Consider the following 18,435-nt stretch of genomic DNA (forward strand, 5'->3'; position numbering starts at 1 on the left):
AGAAAGTGATGCCTAGACGTTGAAGAAAGTCATTATGGAGTTTGCTTTCTTTGTGGCAAAAGTTAGACACTGGGCAGAAAAGTGCCCTTGCTTCAATTGCTTGACAGGATGTTATATAAACTGGATGTGCAGGACCCATAGGAAGGTGACCACTGTACTTTGCAAGATGAGATGGTTCTTCAGGTTCCTGCTTCACAGTGAAGACTGCCAAATATTCTACAGCATATAGAGAGAAGCAACTGAGAGACTCTAGGCCTATAGGCTGAAGATGGATGCCCCAACATTGCCGAGAAACTTTGGATGAATATCCAGGCAGCCAGCTATCTCTGTCATTTCCAGAATTTTGGAAGTTGCTTACAATGCTTTTCCTGTTTACTTAGTTAATATTATATCCTTCTGAGGTCTTTGATGCAGTTGAAGACTAGATAATTATAGTGTTCCTTAGTCATGATAAAAGATAAATTAGATATAAAACCTTGAACTCACAAATATAGGATAAATAGAATATTTTCTTTGAATTTGCCAAATGTAAGTGGGCTGGATATTAATAAAAAAAAGTGATGCCTAGAAACACTGTCCCCAAATATGTAAGACACAACATGCAAAGAGACATGGCAGTGACTCAGACACAAGGCAACACAGCTATGATTAGAGAGGCTGAGAGAAATCCTAGCCTTCAAATGGATGGGAATCCATACTTATTATGTCCTTTTAATTGATTCCCTCTTGATAATTTGATAAAAATCTCACAGGTTCCAATAAAGGAAAATGACACGATTCTACAATACCAGGCAGCACTCCCTGCAAACCCAGCTTTCATCCTTACAGGAGTTTGTTTTTATCTCATCATCTTGCATGCTTTCCTTGCTTCCTCCTCTTAACCTGCTATGGACAGAAGCACCAATATCCCAGTGGACAAGACACCGTGGAAGCTTTATGTGACTTCGCGGAGAACTAAAAATTTGGTAAGCAAAGAATAAACTCTAGAATGCTACTTTCTAGACCAAACATTTAATTTAAAGATGTCCATATAAAATTCATACCTTAGCATATGATTCTAAATTAAAATTCCCCTTCCCACATTCATTTAAGATCATTGTCAATTGACTATATAATCAATCATCGTATTCAAAGCTTTTGCTCTCTCTTTCCCTCCTTCCCACATTTTTTCCTACCTACATTAAGATTAGCAGACCATAACGATTACTCTCCATGTGGAACGTTTTACAACAAAAAGTTCCTCTAACCATTGCTAAGTTTCCTCTCCATGCTATGTGAATGCTACAACAGGAAATACATCTCAGACATGCATCTCTTGACTTTTTCAATCTACTTTAAAAACAAGTCACAATTTCCCACAATTTGGAATCCCAGACTCTAGAGCAGCAACCTTTGGGAGATTGGTGAGGATTTCCATATTGTAACAATAGGTATATTTCTATTAAGTGTCACAGAATCTCACGTCAACATTGGGATTCCATTTAAAAAAAAACACTCTTTAATCATAGCAGGTTATTTGTTTATGATTCCAAATCTGAATACATTCACAAAATATTTCCAACTGAACTAATAATGACTGCTGATTTTTCCATGTGTGTACTTTACATAATAGAATTATAGTTCACCTACAATCACTAGATTCTTAAATCATCAGCCCTAACAACATAGGAACAGGAAACATTTATTCCAAACTAAATTCCCACATTTTTCACTTTCTCCCCATTCTTGTGTTTCTGTTTCTGTTCATCCCTTCTCAAATCCCTTCTCAAATCTCTCCTCAAGCACCATGGAATTCAGCAGTCTTGCTTATCTGTCCAAATCCCCCACCAAGGAGCCATCAGAATTCTGGTGCTAAGATCTGACCCATGCTCTGTGGTCTCTTGTAGAATTTGTACATGCTCCATGGCATAGCATTCAAGGGCCACACAATTCAATCCAACCTACCAAAAATGGTCTTGTTTCCCTCCTCCCTTACTCCTCTTCCAGGAAGTTCTGCAAGTCAGCAGTTGAGGGAAGAGTTATGAGGCCAGATAACATCACTTTATGCCACTGTACTGGCCTTGAGCTTGGGTGCAGAGCACACCTTCAGAACCTCACAAGTTGTGGAATATGTATAATTTTATAAACTGGCATCTCAATGAATAAACATATATTTAGCAGGCTTAAGTGTTGGTGAACATAAAATAATTATTAATAAAATTTAGAATTTTCATCACCAATATATATATCTTCAGTTGAATGAAATGCACTACACATGAAAAAAAAAGTGACTGGTATATATTCCCAAATAAATAAAATCAAGCATCAGAAAGCAGAAAGAGGGAAGAGAGTTAGGCAACAAAGCTCCCCATTCAATAGACCATGTACTATAGAATGGCATGGGATAAAATGCATGAAAGGAGGGCACTGCCTCAGTTATCTCTCAGAATAGGTGGCTTGGCTGTATTATCATTGGTTATTCCTCAGCAATTGCTCTGTGCCCGTTCCAAAGGTTCAAAGGACATCAATTTTAAAATGATGTCATTTTCTGACTGTGATTAAGGCTCATCAAAGAAAAATAAAGAACACGTTACTTTACGGGCCCATTAGCAACTGCTGAGCTAGTAGCTATGTGCTTGGTAAATATATTACCTTCTATCTAGAATTTTAAAAATAGCATATTTGTTTGAAAGTTCTTCTACATCTTTAAAAATCATCCATCCTCTCAGGTATAGAGCAGAGCTGGAAAGAACTATTTAATTACACAGAGCACATACTGAGGCAAGCTGACAGTCTTCAGAGTATTAATTGTCCCTCAAACAAAATGAAAATCAAAACCATGATATAATTCCATTCAATATGGCTTCTAAAATACATGATTTTTACTTGGTTGTTGTGGGATATTTTGATAGCATTCTGACACTCCGGAGATTGCCCAATAAAGTTTTACCTTGAATCAGAGGATAGAGCCAGTGGCTAACTGACCAGAATTGACCATAGAGAAGCCAGCAATTTGGGTAGAGAAGATGCACAGGAAGGAAAGAGCAGGGACTAGAGTTTGAGCTTCTTGGTTCTGGAACAAGGGAAGAGATGCATCTCTTGCAGTGTCTCTGACCAAAAAGCTAGGTCAGCTAGTTGCTACTCAGCCTTTCTGAGCTAGCAGGTTTTCACTCCAGCCTTTGACTCCTGAGTCTTATTGATAAATAGAACAATAGAGACTTAATTTAACATATTGCAGCTAAGGCAGAGCCTGGGCCATGGGACTGGAAGCCCTGCCAGGCCACAGCCTGAGTGGCCAGTGGGGTACTGACTGAGGGGCCATGGAGTGGCAGATGATAATTAAAATATCAGTAGATTCATGTGCAGAAAAGCTGACAGAAAAACATCACTTGGTAACAAAAGAAAATAAGTAGATTGAGCAAAAGGAACTTTCACTTCATGCTTCCTTTGACTGAATTCTTGTACTTTAGAAGTATAGATCAGAGTCTGGATACAACATTGTTATGCACAGGCTTTGGGTGAGGTTCTTCTATCAGTGCCCAGAGGACACTAACCAAACAAGAGATGTGATTGAAATGGCCAAAAGCCTCAAAAAGGAGTCACTACTCACAATGTTCATCAGGGTGAGGAGGTAGTTTTGGACATGTTCTTTGCCATGGAAACGGACCACAGAGTCATCCACTCCCAGAAGCACCTCGATGTTGTAATCATTCTCTCCTGAGTGTCTGCGGCGCCTCATTGTCTCATTCAGCTGCTGGCCAATGTTGCTGTAAACTGTACCTAGATCATCAAGGCCTTCCCGATCGGACTCTATTAAGAGACAAAAGGAACCCAGGCATTTCAGTTTCCCCAATGGGCCTTCCAGTAATTTCTTAGAAATATTTCTTTTCAGGGGCCATCACTATAATCCAAATCATTAACATATTGCTTCCATTTTGTTTAGAAAATAATAGGCACATATGCATTCTCAAAATGACTCCCGACATATTCAACACTCACAGTAATATACAATAGTATTGCTATACTATTGTCCTGGGAGATGAACCACTGAACCAGACTGAATATTCACAAGGATACGAGTGATTAGTCTTTTCCTTGCTGCATCCTAGGACAGAGAAAAGGCAGCAGGGTATAGCATGGAGGCCAGTTATAGAATCATTCAATAAAGCCTTTAAATAAATGTTATGTGTTACCATGTTAACCCTGGTTAATCTACGATCCTATGATCATGGGGTGTAGAATTTATACTCTATAAACCCAAATCACTCTTATCAACAGCTTTAATTTAAAAATCAACTTCTGCCATATCAACACAAACACATTTTATGATAACCATTCCTGGCCATGTTGTTAGAGTGACATGGTTAATGCATTGCTTTACTGTGTTGGGGTATGGTTGTCTAGGGAACGTGGCTAGGGAAAAAGTGGGCAGGCACAAGGGTATAGCCAGATAGTTCTGCACATTTATCTGGTCTCTCATTCAATAGCAGTTAAAATCCATTGCTGTATGTCTCAATTTGTGAGACAGCAAAGTAAGGAATCAATCAGAAAATGACAATTAGAGAAAAATACAATTATAAGCACAATTTACTTTTATTTGTGTCAAAGAAGTATTTTAATTCCTTAAATAGACATTTCATATATAGACACATATGTGGGAAGGAATGAGGCAGATACTGTTTGCATTTAATAACCTAAATTCTCCATATTTAGTGAAGAAATGCTTTGGTGAATTAAAACATGAAATATAAGTTGGATACTAATATCATTCAACTACTGGCATTAAAAAAAAACTGAAGGTATGTTCATTTCCATTTCAAGTCCATAAAACCCAGAAAGGAATTTATTCTATAAAATGCCTTGATGTCTAAAACAAGCTTGACAGAACTGAGTCTGACTCATGCTTTATATAGAGGTTTATTGAATGCTGTGTGGAGGCCTGGGAGCCATCTGAATCAGAGTCTTGACATGAATGAATAAGCATTTTCCTCCCCACCTTTGTGGTTTTAGTGAAGTTGCAGGAAAGGGTGTCTACTGGCCAAGAAGGCTGATGACCAAGCTCTAACCACATGGGAATTAGAGGCATGGACGTACATACCCTGTTCACAGCTCTTCAACCTCTCACAAATACAGAGAAACACCCAGCCCTGCCCAACATGTACTGGCTTAAGCTATGCTTATGACTATTTGGTTTAAAAGCTATACTGTACTTCACTTCGACCCAAGCCCAGTTCCTAATTCATTAGCTGGGGATTTTCTCCTCACTGAGAACTCATTGGCTCTATGGTATAAAAATAATTCTCACCATCATCCACATCAAACAGAAAGCTTCCTTCAAAAGCTGCTTTTCAAGAGGCTGGAAACTGCACCTGCACACAGTTTTGCTATTCAACCTCAAGTCTCTCCGCACATTTGAGAATGTGAGAGGTGATGGCGGGTGTACGGACCGGACTACTGATGGATTAGCTCTCCGTTCTAGAAATGTCTGGTTTGGCAGGGTTGCCAAAGGCAATGTTCAATGGAAATACGTGAGCAACAGCATTATACTATCAAGCTGATGAATGAATGAAGAAGGGTGAGGGTTTACTGCCGAGAGACAGTTCATCTCACCCTGACACGTCCAGTCTGGCTTTTGCATTTCTCCTTAAAGAAATGGAAAGAGCAGAGACATTTATGGTACAAAAGGGAACATGGGAGAAAAAGAAAGGAACCTTTAAAACCAAGGGCACTCTTGTCTGTCTTTTATTCTGTGCTGTGCAATCTTATTTTCCTTAATTCTGCATGTGGAGAGTGTCAAACATTAGGACAGCTTCAGGCAGTTTTGCTTATATACGTCATCATTCTGGCCATCTCTGAGACCATGAAGTATATTCATTCACAAATAATTTGCCTTAGTACATTTCTTTTGAATGTAACATCCAAATTATTAGTAGCATAGATTTTTTTTCTCTCCCAAGACAGGGACTCACTATCTGACTGTGTTCTCCAGGCTCGACTTGAACTTACAATATGCCTCTACTTCCTGGGATACTAAGATTAAGGTGTGTGCCAGCACAACCAACTAACATGGACTTTATAATCAGACAAATTCAAGTTCAAATCTTGATAACAACCCATCCAACTGTAGTTTTATGTAAGATGACCAACCTCTTTGACCCTCAGCCACTTTATTTATGAAATGGAATAATTCTTATACTTAGGGCTGGGGAGACAGCTTGGCTGGTAAGAACACTTGTTATGCAAGTGTGAGGACCTGAATCAAACCTCAGCATCCATGTGTAAAGACTGAGCATGGCTTCCTACATGTCTGTGATCTCAGTGTTCTGGGTATGTATGAAAAGGGATAGGAGGATTGCTCAGGATTGATGGAATGGCTTCAGGTTCGGAGAGATCTTGTCACAAGAGAATATGACAGATTGGTACAGAGAAGGAAACTGGACTTCCATCCTAGCTCTAGGTTCACTTAGAGGTTCTGCCCCAAGGAAATAAGGTTACGTGATATAACTTGACATTCTTCCCTGGCCTCTGCATGTATACAAAAGCCCATCTCCCCCCACCCCAGTACCAGACACAAGCCATTCACATCTATCCCCTGATAGCTTCCCCAAACATATTCTTTCTCATAAGTGCTCCTAAATTCAAATCTCTGACTTTGTGTACTCAACATAAGAGTTCCTATAGAGGCCATAAATCTAGGAAGGGGATGCAATAGGTGTGAGGGTATAATAAAGTACATGTAATATAAACATAGAGTTGGGAATAACTGAGGTGGAAAGGTACAAGCAAGGAGGAGTGGTAGTATATGGGAGACAAGGAGGTGAAGAGGAGGGTAAATCAAAATGAAGGGGTTATAAAAGACCCATATGGAAATCAACTATCTTATAAACAATATACAAAGTATAATTTATGGGAGAAAATAATTAGAAAGGAGACACCTTGTATGGCCAGATAAAGCTCCCCCTAAAAGCTATGGGTTATTAAACAAAAACCACAGTGTCAGGTGTGTGATATCTCATCATGAGCTATTGACCAGGGATACCCCACATGACTCCCAAATAATACAGAGACTTGCCATTGTTTTTTTAATTGACCATCAGAATTAAAGGATAAGATCCTATTGCTGCAGACACCACAATTAGTGGTTGCCTCGTGTGAAAATTAAGTTGGAACTGGTCTGGAAGCCTCCTCTCTGAAGGCTAGATTTCATTGTGCTAGAAAGTGCTAGTCAGGTTTCTGAGAGAGAAAAATCATCAGTGAGTTTACCTAGCTATGAATCATGTGAACTATAATACCAATCTGCCAGGTAAGTTGTACCTACTGGTACAACAGTGTCACGATTGTTATGGCAGTAACCACTTGCTCTGTGCTTGAATAAAAAGCCTTCTCCATAAAAGGAAATTTAGGCCTTGCCAATGTAAACCCAGTCAAAAACCCATTGGTCAGGCCCTGGGGGAGGTAACCTAGTACTATTGTTCAGTTACATTGTCATGGCACCAAGCTGCTTTTGAAATATTTATGTTTATACTCACAAACACTAGTCCCAGCATTACTCACATAAGCTTCTCTTTGCAATGAACAACGGTGAATTCAGAGACATATGATTGTTCAAGTTGCTGAAAATAAGTAACAGTTGAATGCTTAGCTCTAAAGAAAACATTTATACCATCCACTCGAAGGCTTCGAAAACATGAAAGAGTGGGTGGGAAGGATTTAAGGGCTGGAAAACAGGGCGAAAGGCTGTGAAGTGCTACTTCTGAACATGACACAGTCAGTGCAATCATGACCCACGGCACCTGTGGCTGCCTGCTTAAGGCTGGACACACACATTGTGCACAAGAGTTGACAGAACAAATGGCCTATTTTTAGTACAGAGGACAGAAGAATAGTGGCTCCCATTGTTGCATGTGAGAAGATTTGTACCACAGTGCATGATGTTCCACCTATTTCATATTTAGAATTTGATGCTCATCTTGATCATGAGATAGATAGAGTAGCTTGTCAGGCTGGATGTAGCTAATATAAATAGAATCCCTACATTTAAGTTTATTAGGAGTTGAGGTGTAGGAAGTGGTATTCATATAGTAAATGTGAGCGTAAAGGCAGTTGGGGCTCTCCTGAACAGTAAAACCTAATGATGAGGTTAATGGTCAAAAGTGTTCCGCAATAAGGAACTTTACTACATCAATGGTTGATTTTTCAGACTAGCAAATTATATATATTCTTCAAGTGATTTTTCCTTTTGGAGAACTGTAGATTTTTGGAATTTACCTTGGAAATTATTGACACATACTAATTAATATATTAGAAACATTTTTATTGTAACCGTTTGCTCCCCCACTATTTTGCTAATGGTAATATATTATTTTTCAAATGCACAACTTTATTATCTGTTGGAGTGGATTTTTGGGAGACATATAACATATCAATTCAATCATAACATGCGCAGCTATTTTTAATGTTAAATGAAGATTTTTCAGTGCTGTAGCACCATTTTGATGCTCATCTTGATCATGAGATAGAGTAGCTTGTCAGGCTGGATGTAGCTAATATAAATAGAACTTACTAAAATATGGTATAACTTATGTTACTACTCACTTTGAACACTTGGTCTTAAATGATTTTTAAGAAGGAACTGGCATATTTTATTCACAGGAAATCAAAGTGTAGTTGTTAGTCAACTTGTCTCTTATCTCAGAAGTCCTATCCTCTGAAAGAAGACAGAGTTAAAGTTTGAAAGGTGTATGTTTTGACTGAGTTCTGTATCAGATACAAATAGCTTCAGGGCTCAAGGCAAATATCGCCCTGGATGAGAGATGGTGACAAGATTCTGGGCTCATTATCTCATCTCTCCTTCCAAAGAGCCGAATGCCCACTTTATCTAAGACAGAAATAAGCTCAACTAAATGTCATTCCACATAACGTGATTAAGGAGTACACGGAGACGTAAGATATGATAAAGAAAACCTAAACAGAAGCATTGCTTATACATTGGTGACTTACACACAAGACCCATACAAGCTTCTGTGGAAGGTTTTCCCAAAGTTCTGCAAAGGAAAGTGATTTGACTTTGTAGGTGTATTCCTGGTTCTCCACTAAGCATTCCTTTCTGCTCCTGAAGCATGACACCAGGAACTGGTGGAGGAGCCTTGGCATGAAGGCAGGTGTGGAGTATGGTGGACTGGTTACACAGGAACATGGGAGTTCTATGAGTGTGGGGTCCCACAAAGGCTCCAGAACAACCCCAGGTTGAACTAATAAATGAGGGATGACCCTTCTATCATGCTTAGATCATCATCCTGATTGGATTAAAACAACAACAACAAAAAAAAAAAAACCACCCCTATGTCTCAAAGTCTAATCCTAACACATGTAACACTGACCCCTATATAATTGTTGCCTAGGTTTCTTCTGCACGCATCTGTGGGAATAAATGCAAGTTGCATTTTATGCAGATAATGTAAATGATAAAAATGTACTGAATAAGTAAACAAATAACCCAAACAAATCACATGACATCTCCTAATGGTACACTGACATCGAAAAATAAGGAAGAAGCATATTGTTTTGCAGTAGTGAGAAACACAGAGCGAGTCTATGTAGAAATTTGGCCTTCTCCATGAATGGAATACTGTGCTGAAAATGAAGTCACTGGAATACCACAGGCTGGTTTTCCAAGAGTAGGTGGAGAACGTAAGATCAGAGCCAAAAATAGATGTAAAATCCAACAAATGTCATCTACTCACACCAGAAACAGAGGGTGGCCAACTTCATCATGTCACCCTATCCATATTATCATATAGTGATCTTTCCACCAACATCTTGTTTTTCATAGTTACAGATTCATTCCTAATAAGGTATAGTGCCAGTCTCCAAATGTATGAGGGTGCTATTGTACAAAGAACTAAAACACTACTGTAAAAAGCCTTCACCAGCAAGTAAACTAGGTAATGATAGTCCAAAGAACTATGTGTAGGCCAAATTATGACGTGAACTCTGAAGTTGCACAAAAGAATTGCTGCTCTAAAAAAATATACCATTTCCACTTAATGAATCTGACTGTCCATGTTTTCCCTCCAAAGTTCTAACTGTAAACAGTATATATTTGCATTTGTTTAATTGTTGCTAACTACTTCAAGGGATAATGTACAACATTTTTAAGGAGAGAATTCTACCTCTGAGGTAGGTATATAATATATATATATATATATATATATATATATATAATGCTTGCATGCTTTAGTTTGATAATCATTTAGCAAACAAAAATTTAAAAGTCACTTCAATATCCAAATCATAGACTGACTTTGAATAAAAATCTTTGCATGTCAGTTAGAATGTTTTCAGTTATTATTAATTTTAAAGACCCACTTCACTTGCAACATTGTAAGCAGCAACAGATTCTATTAGTTGCATGACAAAGAGGTCCAGAAAGAATGGAGATTCTACGGTAATTCTATCAGTAGATTTTCAATGGCACAAATCCTTCCACCTTTGACCATCCAGCTACTGTTGATATATAAACTCTCTTCAGTTAATTTCCTTCTTTTAAAACAGCTTCACCAATTTTATCATCAGAGTTAGCTCCAACAGAACGAACCTCCCTATATGTCTTACAGACTGGGCCTCTCTTATGCGTCTTACAGACTGGAACTCCCTATATGTCTCACAGACTGAAGCTCCCTATGCATCTTACAGTCTGAACCTCCCTATGGGTCTTTCCTAGGAGTAAGTAAGAAAGTTTATCGAAATCTTTTGGTACATTCAACTATTTCAATGGCCAGAATCCAACCACACACAGTTAAAACCATCCCTAGTTGACAAGAATAGATGCTTCAGTCTGTCTCAGGCAGGAAAAAAAATTCAGTTTTGTGCCTAAGGCCAGGCTCCTCTGCAGCATATGCTTAGATATGGGAGGTGCCATACCCAAGAATGAAGATGGAGTAATGGATGCCTAACAGGAGACCCACTTTGCAAGATTTTCTTTTCAGAATCTGCTCCTCCTACATCTTCTACAGGGTCTCTTATTTACAGTTTGCATTTGTCCATTTTATGTGTAATTTCATGCACTGGGGTCTGTTTACCTAGATTTAGTTTTGCATTCCTTCACCCTCTCAGTATCTACAGAAAGGCATATTCCTGCACTCATGTGGTACTAATAGATTTTTACCACTGTCCCTTATTCAGCCATGTTGCTGCCATTTCTATTTTAAATTTTTTTCCATCTTCCTCCAGAATTTTGCCTATTTTTTAATAACTGAAATCTCCATGATTGGGCAAGGTTGTCAGAAAAAAAGTACAACATTCCCTGTAAAGTTAAATGGAAGATAAATAAAAGTTTTATTTTTGCCCTAATATTATAGGGGACATTGTTAATACTAAAAATATATTCATTATTTTTCTGAGATTCAGCATGAAATGAAAATAGCACATTGTTATTTGCTAATCCAGCAACTCTAGGTGTGAGGAAGCTTCCTCCAAGCAATGCATGCAGTCACAGAGGCTCAGTCACAGGGGGTGACCCTCATTCTTCCTCACTCGACCCCTCTAGGTCTGTTCAGTTTAATGAAATGATAAAGAACTTCTCCCTCATTTACTTCTTTGACTTTTGCTTAAAACAGTTTCATGTGAGTTCCTAACACTTGAAACTATACAACCATCGAGAGTCATTTCCACTATTATTTAGAAAGCTATTATTAGCTACACAGTCATTTGAAAGGGACTCTATATTATATTATGTTTTACCTTATGAATGGATCATTTTTGGCTCAATTTTACTTTAAAGACTTCATTATCAGTAATCATTTCTTTTCTTAATATACTAATATATTAAGTTACTAAAATCTTAAGGTTATTTTTCAAAGGCAGTACAGTTTGTAAGCTTTATATTTTAATATTTTATATATTTAACAGCACTCTAACATTTCTCTTTGTCTTCACTAAATTCTGTTCTTTCATATTTATGGCTTCTGTAGTTGAGTTCCATTAAATCAAGTGGTAAAGACAGAGAAAGAGGGGATCACACCCAATTTACTTTTACAGTGTGACCATCCAGCACACCTAGGAAGTTTTGAAAAAACTCCAGTGTATAGAGAGATGGGCTTGCATTTCACAGCTATCAGTTTCAAAGCTCATACCATTTCTACCAATCACCTCCTCTGTGTCTCCTTATTGGGAAGTTAAAAGTCGCTTTATCTCAAATATTCCCAGAAATTCTGCAAGAATCGTAGATCATTTTTCTACAAAGGCATAGAGAATGAGTAACACAAGTTTACAAAACTAATTATAACCAAAATATTAAGTATTAACATTTCTATTTATTCTTTGAGACAGATACATAAATAATCTGGGAAATTTCCCTGCCATTTTTCTAAACACAAATAATCAATCTAGCAGGAATGGGCCAAACTTGCCTTCCTTCATAGGGCCGGCACTGCAGTGGTAAGATTAATGACATGTGGTAAGAAGAATAAAATAGTATGAAGAGAACAAATGGAGCAAAGCCAAGGAGGTGCAGTTTTTTATGAGGTTTTCAAAAGAAGGGAGGGCACAGGCAGAGACCTCACAAAGTGATAAAATAGTACACATGAATATCTACATTATATTTGCTTGAGACACTTGCTAACTTTTTACATGTACTCAGAACTATGGCTGAACATGGTCTGTCTCCAACAAGTTTGTGTGTTGGAAGCTTAGTTCTTAACTGTAGTATTAAAAGGTGGGGCTCAGTTCACTGGAGCCGTGTCCTGAGACAGTACTCTAAGAACCTAGCTATTCTCCGAATTCCTATATCAAGATGTCATTTCTTGTTCCCAACAATTGTCATCCACCATGACATGATGCACAGAAAGAGCCCTTGCCATAACAGCTGATGTGAATACCATAGCCTTAAAACACCAAAATTGGGGTCTAAATAAACTTCATTTATGAGTGGCTTGCCTTGAGTATTTTGTTGAAGTAACAAAATCTGAGTAATATGTAAGTACATTGATATCTCTCTTGCAGACTTTTTCAGAAAGCAGTTGCAAAACCTAAATAAAGTAAGAATAGATTCAAGAATGTGGTAAGTGAATTTCAAGAATTGTTTTATGAAGGTCTTAAGGCACAGGTCATGACAGTATGTTCTGTTCCTAAGACCATGCTATAGACTATCAATGATCAGCACACAGACACATAGGCCAGGGGCTGTTTCAACCTGAGCCACTGAGAGCAGAGAGCTTTTTCTGCCTGGCAGCTCCAGAAGCTGTTAGGAATGCTAGCTAACTCTGAGAAGGATTTGAAGTGCTATTGCTAGTTCTGAAGAGAAGCCCATGGGATCAGAGAAAGGCTAGTGGCACACCTTAGTTGTCAATAACTGGCCAAAAAACAGACATTCCAGAACTACAAGAACAAGGAACAGAATTCTATAATAGTATTATTAACCAGTGCCTCCAGATCAGAGATCAAGTCAGGGCTATCATTCCAGCTACTCTAGTAGGGAGGCTGAAACAGGAAGGACACAAGAAAGTCCAAGGTCCTAACCAGGCCAGGCTACAGGGTGAGTTCAAAGCCAGCCTGAGCAATTTAATGAGAACTCATCTCAAAGGAAAAAGTAAGAAAGAAGTCTAGGGATATAGTTCATTGGCAGAGGTTCAATCAGTAGTAACACACACACACACACACACACACACACACACACACACACACACACACACACGCTGCGTCTACTTGGCTAGTTTTTGATTTTGGTTTTATGATGTACTAGACATAGAACTTGTCTAGGACCTCAGACTTCTGACCTACAAGAACCAAAAATGCTGGGTATAGCCTTAAGCCATTAAGGTTGTGACAACTGAAGTCCACAGCGAAGGAACCGTAAGGGAACAGAATGGGTTATGAAATGAGCTCCCAGTTCAGCAGTGCTGACATCCCACTTGTGACTTGGGGAAAGCCACAAAGGCCAAGAGAGACAGAGAGGGTTCAGGGGAACGGGGAAAAGGGGAGGCAGATTTAAAAAAAAAAATAACTTACAAGCTTTGAGAAACTATTTTTGCTTAATAGGGTTTTTTAATGTTTTTGTCTGCTAATTCTAACATTCCTGTCAATTCTGGGCCGGTTTCAAAAAACTGCTTTTTGTCATCATTTATGGGTTGCATTTTTCTGCTTCTTTGCATACTTGGTAATTTTTGATTAAGCAAGCCAACATTGTAAATTTTATCTTTTTGGCTGCTGGATATATTTGTCTTCCTATAAATATTCTTGAGCTTCCCCTTGGATGCAGTTAAATGACATGAAAACAGTTTGTTCTTTTTGGGTGTTATGTGTAAGATTTATTAGGCAGAGCCAAAGTAGCCTCCATCTAGAGTTAATGACTGCTACTGAGGCACACCCATTCTGGGCATCCTCCAGTGCTGTGGGAATCCTGAGAAGCTACAGTCTGACCAGTAACAGCTCCTTATAAAGTGGCACTGTTACCTCTACTCCAGTCAGATGGGGATTTTCTAAGCTTTGCCTATTTCCACGAATGTGAGCACCAATCAGAACTCAGCTACAGAAGACCAAGGACTCTGTGTAGATCTGTAGAATTGTATCTTTGTGTCCATCCCTCTTCACTCATCTTCAGTCATGTGACTCTCAGCTCTGACTTCTCAGTTCTAGAAATTTTTCAGGCTTTACCTACATTCTCATTCCCTGAGACTCAGACTAGAAACCCTTAGGCCAGTAAGTCCAGGTATTCCTGAACACCCCCGCCCCCTCTTTTTTCAACCCTCATCTCTTGGAGTCATTCTGATTCACTGTTTGATATCCACTATCGTGTACATTGTTTGTTTGTTTTTTTCATATATTTTGTCCATTTCTGTTTGTTGCAAGCAGGAAGATGAGCTACTCTATGTGGTTCCATCTTGGCCAGGACTGGAAGGCCACTTGGATTTGGCTTTGCCATGAGTGTCTGGTGGCTTAGGAGTACTAGCTTTCTCTGTATCAGTAACATGACTTAGAATTCACAACCAGCATTTCCCTAGTGACTGCATACACAGTCTATTCAGATCTGTGGTAACCAGGTAACAGTGGAATGCTCAGCATAAGCCCTGGCAATATTCTCATAGTAAAAAACAGGTTTGGTCAGACATAAAATATTCGTGACCATGTGTTGACACTGACAACATTGTGTAGAAAGCAGAGAAGTGAGGGCTGAGTGGCACTCAGTGAACCTCAAAGATTTATATTCACTTTTCTCATAAACAGACGGGAATTTTGTGGTTGATTAAAAACTATCTGAGCCAAAAGGTATTGTAAATGTATTTGGAGAAAACCTGCTTCCAAGAGTTGGGGGTGGTGCAGCCTGCTTAGGGGATACACAGCACAAACATGGAAGCCATTCAAGAAATGTCAACCATAACAAACACCTTAGTCCAAAGAATGGGATATTTGAAATATCTACTGACTATATTTGGCACTGCACTTTTTAAAGAACTAGGCCTGTAAAAACCACATTCAGATGATAGAAAATTGAGGTGAGCCTTTAACAGTTGCTACAGTGGCGAAGGCAAGAATTTCATACATTCAGGTTCACTGTGGGCCCTCTCTTAAAGTCAACAAGAGCAATAAGAAACTCAGAATGAACCTTCATGGAATAAGAAAGTGAGTAACAATGACTCATGGGACAAGTGGGTCCTCTTCTATCTAAATTCATGGTTTTATAATTTAAAAGATTTGTGGCAATTTTTACTTCAAAAATCTTTATTTTTTCAAGAATTTTATCTATGAATACTACACTTACATAATTTCCATGCCTTCTCCCCCTCCTCCAACTCCTTCAGTATCCCCACAACCCTCTCAAATTCAGAACCTATTTTTAATTAGTATTGCTACACACACACACACACACACACACACACACACACACACACACACACACACACACACACCCTCTAGCCCTCCCTTCCCACTCGGCCCATTTCGTTTTGCTCTTATGTACCTGTGTTTAGGGCTGAGTATCTGGGACTGGATAAACTCATCAGGGAACTAGTCCCTGGAGAAAGCCTAGTCTCTCAGGGGCCTAGGTTAAGTACCAGCTGAGTGGATCCTGCAAGGGAGGAGGGGAGCAGAAACAGTGCTTTATTACCCTTGAACAGCATCTTGAGGGAACATCAGGAGACTTCATCTTTTTCTCCTGTTCTCTGACTTTTGCAGCAATAACAGCACATGGGTGGGCCAATCTGCTCTCCCCTTCTGGGCAGCCATCCTAGATCCAAAGACTAGAAGCTACTCCTGCAATCCTTCCAAAAATTTAATGTGCATTTAATTCTTTACATTAAATCCTTTCATGCTTAAAATAGCTAGTGTGGTTTGAATTTCCTGGAACGGGACCTTGACATATATATGGTAAGTTATTTAACAAAACTGGCCTTCAAATGCATATCCATGCAGTAATAGGTTTGGGTTTCTTAGTTGCAAGATCCTCCCACCTTTGGAATTCTGTTTTTGTAATTCTTCACTTTTACAGAGTTTCTGGGAACCTCTATTTTCTCCTCCTGCATCCTTCAGGGATATCTGCAACTTGGTTAGCAGTTTCCTAGTCTCTATATCTCTTTTACTAAGATCACCTATGAACACACATTCAGTAAATACACCAAAAAACATAGGATATATGCAAGACAAAGGTAATAAATAGTTCATTCATCCACTTAATGTACACTGAACATCTACTACATGGCAGATGCTCTCAAGTCACATTTTTATACACTATGAGCTACTCTAAGCACTTGCTTAGACAAGTCCTAGAAGAGCATATATTTTGTCTGGTCTACAGTTTAACACATTCCACTCCCCACCACACCCCTCTCAATTTGGGGCCCAGTCTGTGAAGTTACTTCTGTACAGACCCAAGCTAAATCAAGATTTCAGTTGCCTTCTTCATAAGAGATTCTCTGCCTCCCTGGGCTATTTTTTTCCAACAGTGTGTCTGTACACATTCTCTTTATTCATGCAGTCATTCAACTCCACAGTTCATCCCTCTGCTTTTGAGGGATACTTTGGGATGGTTCTTCCTTGTAAGATTCTGTTCTTTTCACCCATTGGCTGAGAAGTTCATGATCTCTGTGCCCTGAGGACATTAAAGGACACTGACTCCCACAGTGCCTTCCAGGATCTTTTCAAAGAATTACTTTACCTCACAGAATCAGCCCCTCTAACAATCTTGTATATTTCCAAGTACTAAAAAGCCTGAGATCATTTTTTTATGGTATTTGACTTGTCATATCAATGCCGTAGTCTGGTAATTCTTTAGGTGTATTGTTTTTATAGTTGTCATCTATAAAAACACATCTAGTGCTTTTACTTACTCAGCTACTTCACTAACTGTAAATTTGCATACCATTGTCATATCTATGTTTGAATTCCTATATTAATTCCATGGCATTTTGGCTGAGAGACAAAAGTAAATGTTCCTGAAATGTAGAATATATTGGTATTTTTTAAAAAATTAAGAACTGAATCCATTTTTTAAATGGTAAGTTTACTTAGAAAGTAATGTTGTTGAAAGCCTCTATGTCTTTGATTACTACTGTTACATATGTATGCATGCATGCATGTACGTATTTAGGGCTAGAGGGAGGAAAGGTAGGAGAAAATTCAACTAAAATATTAAAAATAAAATAATTATGTTAATATATAGGAAGTCATCAATAAATGTCTGTTAAGCAAATAGGTAAATAATCAGTAAGTGAATTAGGTAGGTTTATAGAAAATGAAGACCGATTGATATTGCAATTGTTCAGATCTTGTTTAGGTAGTCATTTCTAGGAAACCCAGTCTCCCAACAGTCTTCTTGGTCCTCTCACTCTTACAATCATCCTACAGCTCTTCCATGATGTTCTCTGGGCCTTAGGCACAGTAGTTGTATTGTAGCTGTATCCACTGTGACAAGGATACCCATGATCCACTGATATCTGCATTGTGTCTAGTTGAGGTTGTCTTTATGGTCTCCATTTGCTGTAGGGGAAGCTTCTTTGACGAGGGGTGAGAGCTACACCTGTCTGTATCAACAGACACGCTAATGTGGAAGTCTCACAGGCTCCAACCCCCAGATAAAGAATTACAAGCAACTAATGACTGCTGAGAGAGAATTAGCCTTACCCGGGGTGAGCCCCCTTCTTTGGCATCCAATACAAGATAGCTGCTGCAAGAAGGGGAGACATTCTCTTGAGTAATGTAACCACTGGTAAGTTACCCATGGTCCTGCAAATAACGCCCACCCACCCATGCTCATGGCAAGTAACTGTAATTAAATTCACTGGGTAACTAAACAAATGAGACATCAAAGGGGACTAATTACAAAGAGAACAGGCATCAGCAGGAGTGGGAAAGAGGACTAGAGAAGGGTAATGAGGTGAACATGATCAAAATAAATTATATGCATGTATGACAATGAAGATGGATTATTGTGTATAATATATGCTAATAAAAAGGGAAACTAAA

At 38.7% G+C, this 18,435-nt stretch overlaps 1 protein-coding gene across 1 annotated transcript in view; it reads right to left on the reverse strand.

The window, feature by feature from the left end:
• Adamts3 (ADAM metallopeptidase with thrombospondin type 1 motif 3) overlaps positions 1–18,435 on the reverse strand; it is a 224,766-nt gene that overhangs the window by 44,805 nt on the left and 161,526 nt on the right. Inside the window, 1 exon segment of the mRNA XM_052735341.1 lies at positions 3,590–3,789. Within this exon segment, the coding sequence (XP_052591301.1) occupies positions 3,590–3,789 (200 nt within the window).

Source organism: Peromyscus californicus, unplaced genomic scaffold, assembly GCF_007827085.1.
Source record: "Peromyscus californicus insignis strain IS unplaced genomic scaffold, ASM782708v3 Scaffold_13__1_contigs__length_99412109, whole genome shotgun sequence".
Classification (NCBI taxonomy): domain Eukaryota; kingdom Metazoa; phylum Chordata; class Mammalia; order Rodentia; family Cricetidae; genus Peromyscus; species Peromyscus californicus.